The following is an 8,878-nucleotide window of genomic DNA, read 5'->3' on the forward strand; positions in this document are numbered from 1 at the left end:
CTTTATAAAATGTTATATTATTAAACCAAAAATGAATTATTTCGTTATTAAACTTAAATTAAATTATAATAATTTTTTTTAAAGAAATTACATAAAAAATGAGAACTTTTAAATAGTTGATTTGATATTTAAATTGATATTTCTTTTTCAAATTTTTATGATATCTTCAAGTTTACATTTTATTCAAAAATAAAATCATTATTGCTTTATTAAAAACACATAAAATCGTATTATAACATCGACAGAGGCAAATAATAAAATAAAACATTAAAATCGAGATGTGTTTCCGTGCATTATACGAGTATTATTCTATTAAAATAAAATGAGTATGATTACTTATATTATTAAAAATACAACTCGTTCGTGTTAACCGCTTAAATTTGATTTATTGGGTCATAACACATGAGTCATGACCAATTTTATAGTTATCTACCCAACGAGATTTAGAATCTTATTAGTAAACAGATAATTAAATGTAAATGTATTATGTGATATCAATAATACTCAATATTTATCATGTATTTAAACCTATTAATTAATCAGATATAGTTTTATGAGTGGAGTTTTTAAAAGCCACCATACGTATCCAAGTAATTAATTGTTAATTTAAGTTTTAGAATGAGATAAGAGTTTTACGATACAATAAAATTAGTTGCTCCTTAATTAAGCCATAACAACTTATACCAACACGTCCTGTTTCTATTGTAGTTGCATCTCTTTTTACTTTTGTATTTTATGGCACAAAACCTTGTTGGCACCCTTGGGCCTTGGCCGAATTCTTTTTCTTCTTTTACTAAATTCTTACCGATAACTAAACATTTAGAGCCTCTTATTCTGAAACGCTTACTCAGAAGATGAAGATGTTTATCAAAAATCTTAGTTGCCGCTTACCCAAATGCTTACCCGGTAAGCTTTTGCCGGTAGGAGTCAATACTATAATATATTTTACTAGATAAGATTGTAGTACATTAAAATAGTATCGTATGCAACAATTTACCCGGTAAACTCTTACCTGAGTAAGAGTCGTCACCCTCACTTACCGGGTAAAGACTCTCAATCCTTATCATCACTCTTACCGGGTAAGATTTTCGGCCCCTGTGAGTTGTGACGTTCATCAGATGAGGAAAATTACCCGATAAGCACTTATCAGGTAAGTATTTAGTAAACGGCCCCTTACTCTATTATTTTGCTTAACAAGAGTTTTACCCGATGAATGTGTTGGCTCTTATTGGGTCAACTTTTACTGACCTAGTAGTCAGAGACGATGGTGTATAACAACAATCTATGAGTAGACTCCTATATGTTGTTCCAATAAGCTCTTATCCATGATCTATATACTATATTATAAAGCATTTGACAAAAACTCTTAAAAACCATTTTTTTATGCATGAAGTACTATTTTATTGATGCATATTACTTAAAATTCAAGATTACAAATAAAGTATGCATAAGTACAACTTATTAAAGCTTCATGTTTGAATTCGTGTAACTAACTGCAGATAAACATAGTCAAATACAAGATAAACATTTCATTTTAAATATAAAAGATCTAAAATATAGTTAGGATAATCATTAAGTTCTAAAAGAATACTTAATTACTAGCCTTATAAAAAATTATATTATTAAATCAAAATTAAATTACTTCATTATTAAATTTAAATTAAATTATTATAAAAAATTGAATTAAATAAATTACAAAAAAACTAGAATTTTAAATAGTTAATTTGATATTAATATTGATATATTTATTTTCCAAATTTTATAATATCTTCAAATATATATATATTTTATTCAAAAATAAGACATTATCTCTTTCTCAAAACCACATAAAAACCATATTATACCATCTACTGAGACAGAATAAAATAAAACATTAAAATCGAGATATATCTCGGTGTATTACGCGAGTACCTTTCTAGTTATGATAAATGCTTATCCAATAAGTGTTGGTAAAGAGCCCCTTAATCCCATATTCTCACACATGTTTTAAAAATCAACCGATCAAATAGACACGCTTTGGATTAAACGAGTTGGTTTTTGGCTGCAGACGAGGAATTGAAGCCGGTTTTTGCCCTCCAAGTGAGGGAAAACTTGGATAGTTCATGATCAGACGTGTAATGTAATTGCTACTAAAACATTGATGTGATCTAATTTATATATCCCTAACCAGATTAAGAGTAAGGTTGTGGTTGATATTAGTATTAGTATATATCTAAAGTGAAAGATAACCAGCTGAGCCTTTCTTTTTGCACTAAGATTACCAAGAATGAAACTAGTTTATGGTGCGAAGGTAGAAAAGGAATACCAACGAGATTCTGCAGATACTATGTTTCCAGATTTTGGCTTCAATCGTCAGGTGGGAAGTCCTCATCAGAGGCATTGTCAAGAAAAGAGCCTAGAGTTTTCCGTAGAATGCTGAATGTTTTGTCATCCTATATATGGACCAACAACACCATCGTTTAAGTTAGAGTTCTTATGTTTTTTTTTTATTAACCTGGATATTCAACCCACTATGCGAGCCACGGAAACCACTTAGTGGGTGTGAGGGGGGGAGGAAGATAAAGAAGAGATATGTAACCTGCTTCTTTTTCTTCAGTGACTCCTCCAGTTCAGAAATTTTGGTTGCACAAGCTTTCTCGTGCTCGGATATCATGCTCTTTTCTTTCTTTCCTGCGTGGAACATGATGATCAGTTCATGACAGTAGTTTTGATCAAATTATCCGACAAGTGAAAGTCATTTCCTTACTGTGTTGTTCGTATCTCATAAACAATCTCTCCTTCTCTTCTTCATATTTTGTAATGATATCTGTCATGTTAGCAAGAACATTGAAACTCAGGAATTAATCTTGATGGTTGAAATGCCTAAATGACCAAGCCACTTACTGCCCGGTTCAGCTCAGTTAGTTTTGGGCAGTTTGATGGTTGACAGTTCCATGCGTAGCTTTCATTTCGGTTGTTTAGGCGGTTTGGGTCCAACATTGCATTGTAAAGTTACAAACTTCTAATCAACTCACTATATGTGTTTGAGACTTTCGACTTTGAGTTTTACATTCTTCTAATTTCAACTTTCTTCAAGATTAGTCAAGTGTTCTCTCTGATTCAAAATATTGCATATCTTAAATATGGAGAAAGGTAATACGAGCACTCGCTCTGGCTCCCAAAATGCACAGGCCCAAACTCGTATAATAAGAATCACAAGCACCAATGAGGTGCATTTTCTGAGATTGTCTATCATCGACCATGGCTCAGGCTTAAACAAGAACCAAATTATTATTACATCCAAAACCAATTTTGTTTCTATTATCTCAGACAAATTGGTGATGAATTAATGTTAAAAAATAGACCTTGATAACTTCTTTGGCATGATATATCACTTTTGGTTGTAATTAAAGGAGCATGAGCAGCTGTTCAAACTCCTATTTCTCTCTCTCTCTCTATATATATATATTATAATTGGAAAGTATGGTTCAATCATGCTATAGCCAAATATGGCTGTAGAATTAGACAACTACATTATTTTGTGAAATTACACATTATTTTGGAAATTTGGACTAGCCTAAGGGTATGCAAGAGTTGGCACAGAGGGTGCTGGGGCAAATTCGGTATAGAGGGTATGATGGATGTGTATGAATGTACGGTGAATATACGTGCATGTGTATATATGTGTGTGTATATATATGTGTGTGTGTGTATATATATATATATATGCATGTATATTATGTTGTGTATCGTGTGTCAAGGGGTGCACTAGGGTTGCAATGGTTGTGGCATGCCACAACGATGTTAATCTCTTACATCTTATACTGTAATCCCACAAAATGAGAACCCCTTGTATCTTCTTATTATACTGCAAAATGATATATATATATATATATATATATATATTATTCATTGGTTTTGTTTTGGTGGTAATTTGAGGATTAAGAAACTGTAACCAAGCAGCCAATTATGAAGGGACAGAAGCTCTCAATATGATACAACTTGGTGCTGGTTTTAGGTTTCTTTGTTTACCCTATGTGCATAAATATCAGTTTCAGTATAGATAGTATTCACTGACCAAAGCATTAATTTGGCAAGTGATTAGTACCTTTCAGAGCCTGAAGATGTGAATTCTTGTCCTTGCAAAAATTTTCATAAACTGCTTGAAACTTGGAGGTCTCATTCTTCAGCAAGTTCTCACACTGTGTACGCAAACTTAAAGGCGTTTTAATATTCAACTGAGACAGAGTAGAAAAATTCTTACAAGTAGTCTGTTTAAGATGGGGATTCTCTTTGCACACCTCTCGTGAGCTCTTTGATAGTGCCTTGGCAAAGTTTTGCCTGGAATTTACAGGATATAAATGTATTTTAGATATGGAATTAGAAGATCAAAGACCATATAATATAAATGTTCAGATCAGACATCAGTTGGTATTTACAATCACCTTTCTTTCTCTACTTTGGACTTCAACTCATCAAACTTGGACCTGATTTCTGTAGCAACACTGTTGGAAAACCAAATTATTGAGTCTATTTGAGTGATAGATGGAATTAGGATATGTAGACAACATATCAAAGACTTTGATTCTCTCTCTTTTCCTTGTCAGCGAGCAAAAGTCTGCATAAATGATTATTTGGTAGAAGATTCAAATATGTTGCTCAGTGCTTATACCCTTTTGCTTTACTTTCTTGTTCTGGTGACTCGCATACAGCAATCTCCAAGTGTTGGTAGAATTCATGAATGAGAATTCATGGGATTGGACAAGGTTTTGAAGTTTGAGGAATTTATTCAGTTCTTATCAGCCTATAATATTTAGATCGGTTTCTATAGTGACAGAATGTTTATAAATTGGAGGCATAATTATCCACTCATGAACGGGCTTGAGTATCGGTATCAATTTCATGAACTGCACTGAGTTTAGGTTCCCTTTAGCTTCTTCTAGAACGACCGTTAAACATGTGCAGATACAAAAGGCTTTTGCCTTCATAATCTCTTTACCAAATGGCAATAAAAAAAACTAGCTGATGATGTATGAACCAAATTATTTTAAATGAGAAGTTCTTTTAAGCTAATTGTCCTTCATAATGTCTTTACCAAATGGCAACAAAAAACCAAGCTACTAATGTGGCTACTAATAAGTTTTTGGATCAAAAAGTTCCAGACACAATTAGGACCGCATATAAAATGCTGATCCTCTATGGCAAATCAGATTGAATTGTAACAAGTTAATGGAATTCACATCATTTGCTTCACAAATCAAGTCAAATTGATATGAATCACCTGCAGTTTTGAAACAATGGAAGATGATGTTCCTGGGGAATTCAGTCAATAGCTATGTCATATTGTACTGATGGAAATCTGGTGTAGTAGATTGTCCTGGACTGACTTTCTGGGAGCATATATGGTCATGCTTTGTAGTACATATGATGCTTGATAGATTTTCTGAAACCAAATCCGGCATTTATTTTGGATGAGGATGTTGCAGAAGCAGGTTGAATATGCATTTCAAAGGTTCATCCAGTATGTTCAGAGGAAAAAACACTATGCATGTTTATCCTTAACTGAACAAACAATTTGCTTCGGCGGATCAAAAGAATGTAAGGGTGCACTATTAAAACGCAGACTCATTCAACTGCTAACGTTGAAGTAAGTTGAAAAGATTTTTCACTGAAAAGAAAGCCAATAAAGTTTGATGAAGGATCAACTTACATATATCAAACATTTTAATTTCAGCCAAGGAGCTTATAAAAATCAAAGATTCTGCTTGTGCATATATGATATACCTATATTGCATCCAGGTAAAGCCCATAATCTACTAGTGAAATACTTGAAAATCCACTGATGACATATAGCTGAAGAAGGAAAGTACACAACACAAGGGTTTATTGTTCATGGAAAAATAATTTTACTTCAAAAAGTCCAAGCAATTTCAATCGAATTAAACCAAACGATCAATCATCCTCAATACTAGCAATCCTGATGGATGAACTTATCATAGAACATAATACAGAATCACCAGAACATACTTACGATGAAGCAAATAGATATCTTAATATGCAGATCTAGATGGCAAAAACATGTATGAACTTTATAGAAAACCTCACTTGGGAAAATAGATACAATTCTTCATTCCTTACCAATAAAAAATTCATATGCTCCAACAGCAAGTGTCAAAAATAGAATAAACAGTAAGCAAATAATAAAATGCACCTCGAAATAGTCTCCTCTTTTTTCTTCTGCCCGTCCTTTTGTGCTTTCTCTTTGATCTGATGTAAGGCGCTCATTAAACCTTTAATGTCGCTGCAAATTTTCAAAAATAGTTGTCCGAATTCAAAATGTAAAGGCAATTTGATGCTTATTACATATATACAAAAAATCAGCAACACTATATAGTTTATTGCAATTGAAATTGTATAATATAATCAAATCTTCCTACATATGCAGTGTCGTCATTAACAAACTGGTGCCACTACACAATATTCATGAAATGAAAATAGCACGCGATTTAATATCTAGTTAGCAATAAACACGTGAACTACTGCGTAATGTAAAATTTCCGCATATGCAAGTATGGAACAGAAAAATTACCTAGATAGATCGGCATCAAAATCATCTTCAAAAGTGGACCGTTGTTTCTTCGGAGCTCGCTGCTTCAATTGATCAGCATCAAAATCGAAATCATCTTCTTCCACGGTCATTCGTTTCAGTTCCGTCTTCGGAGTTCCCGATTCTGTGGTTGTCTTCTTCTTCCTGGAGCTCGATTTTATTGCTGACATTCTAGAGCGAGAGGAGGGAGAAACGAATTTGGCGCCCCTCAAAACATTTCTATTTGGTAATTTAAACCGCACCCACGAATCGTATTATATGTTGCTCCACAACTCCTATTATATGGTGCTGAAAATTCTGAATATCATTTCATTTCTGATTTATATAATATGGTTTTGAAATCTGAAATCTAAATAAGATTGTTTATTTTTACATATAAAATCTATAATTTCAATTGGTTAAACTAATGTAAAAGTATAAAAGATAAATAGTTTTTATACAAAAATATAAAAAATAAATAGTTTTTATTAATAAATCTCTTTTAGCCATCAAAATAAGAACCATTTGATAGAGAGGCAAATTAGAATTAAGAGGTGTTAAAGAGATACGTTTACCGCTTAAAATTTCAGACGACATTTAGGCTCTGTTTATTTTTTTTTTATTTTCAGCAATTAATTATCATTTATGTCTTATTCATTCAGACGGTTTGTTTTTTTATTATTTTAGAGTCTCTTATTACTCAATAGAATCTGAATAAATAAGAGATAAACTAATACCTTAATTTCTTTTATTTTTCATTTTTTTTTATTCTCTTTGATTATTGCTTCTTTCTCCGCCAAAGATGCCACTATTCTTTTATCACTCATATGAAATACATGCCCCACCTTCTCTCTCTAGGTCTCTCTCTCTCTCTCTCTCTCTCTCTCTATATATATATGTATATATATGTATATATATATATATGTAGACTTGGGATCATATGAGACCAATGGTTTTTCGTAAGACCCGTAAGACCAATTCTCAATCCTTGGATTAGATCTACAATTTGAAAATCTAAAAATAAGAAACGCCACGAGACTTCTCAATAATTACAAAAGTTGTCATCATACAATTTAGTCCATTAGATCATTAACTTATAAAGTTGACCAATGAACATATATTGGTCTTACGGGTCTCACGAAAAACATTTGGTTTCACGTGAACCCAACCCTATATATGTATATATACACATATATATAGGAACCTAATCAAATGAGAACTAATTAGTTTGTGGTAACTATGAGGTTCAATATGAGCCAATCATTTTATTATATTAATTGTATTACCTTAATTAAGAAAAATGGTGTATTAGTAATTTTATTAATATTTTTCTTAACGATTATCAATCAAAGAGATTGATACTGTTTCCCTATTAATCAAACAAATTATGGAAGTTTCTTTCTATGAAGTTACAATTGAGAAAATAAATATATAATTTCTTACTGTTAGAAGTTACTGGGTAACGCACTGGTAACATAGAGGTATTACAGTTGTAGTCATCAACCAGATCTGGTATCATAGTATGTAACACAATGTATTTTTGTCATTATATGAAATGTGTCAATATATTTTTGTTATTTTACAAAGTGCAACACAATAAATCAAGTAATGTTTTCTTTACCAAGTGTATCACAATGTGTTTTTTCATTATTTTATGAAGCGTATCACAATGTACATCATGTGTTGATATGGTGTTTGTTGAAGAGAGGATGTGTTTGACGAAGAGAGTTGAGAGGAGAGAGAAGAGAGGAGAAATCTAGAATGACTAAAGTAGCCTTAATTAATATTTTAAGTTAAAATTACCAAAATTATTAATTTTCTAATTTAACTTTTGATTTGTGGTTGAGATTGGATCTCACGGTTACCACAAACTAATCAGTTCTTTCTTGAATGACCCCCTATATATATATTTATATGTATGTATGCATATATATATATATATGTATGTATGTATGTATATATATATATGTATGTATGTATGTATGTATGTATGTATATGTATGTATGTATGTATGTATGTATGTATGTATGTATGTATGTATGTATATATATATGTATGTATGTATGTATGTATGTATGTATATAGAGGAGCGATCAAATGCAAACCACCCAATTTGTACAAACTGTGCAAACCACCTTCATTCGTTGATTTAATTGTTTAATCTTATGAAATTGTTTCATTAAAATTATTTAATCTTGTGAAATTGTTTAATCTTGTGAAATTGTTTCATATAATACTTTTTTTGAAGAATTGTTTCATATATGGTTATGAAATCGTTTAATATAATACTTAATGAAATTCCAATGAAACCG

General features: G+C 31.5%; 1 protein-coding gene across 2 annotated transcripts in view; it reads right to left on the reverse strand.

The window, feature by feature from the left end:
- Window positions 1–6,874, reverse strand: part of LOC112523323 — a 17,347-nt gene extending 10,473 nt beyond the window's left edge. For both annotated transcript variants that reach the window (XR_003070256.1, XM_025132876.1), the window contains exons 1-8: window positions 6,569–6,874; window positions 6,191–6,280; window positions 4,425–4,484; window positions 4,281–4,320; window positions 4,088–4,181; window positions 2,747–2,806; window positions 2,579–2,670; window positions 2,306–2,432 (exon numbers count right to left, since the gene is read on the reverse strand). Coding sequence is in view for 1 of the 2 variants with exons in the window: in XM_025132876.1 (XP_024988644.1) it covers window positions 2,346–2,432; window positions 2,579–2,670; window positions 2,747–2,806; window positions 4,088–4,181; window positions 4,281–4,320; window positions 4,425–4,484; window positions 6,191–6,280; window positions 6,569–6,756 (711 nt within the window). In the remaining variant the exon portion in view is untranslated. The remainder of the gene's footprint in view (window positions 1–2,305; window positions 2,433–2,578; window positions 2,671–2,746; window positions 2,807–4,087; window positions 4,182–4,280; window positions 4,321–4,424; window positions 4,485–6,190; window positions 6,281–6,568) is intronic.
- Window positions 6,875–8,878: the final 2,004 nt, after the last annotated feature.

This window comes from Cynara cardunculus (assembly GCF_001531365.2).
Source record: "Cynara cardunculus var. scolymus isolate 2C chromosome LG 12, CcrdV1, whole genome shotgun sequence".
In the NCBI taxonomy this organism is placed as follows: domain Eukaryota; kingdom Viridiplantae; phylum Streptophyta; class Magnoliopsida; order Asterales; family Asteraceae; genus Cynara; species Cynara cardunculus.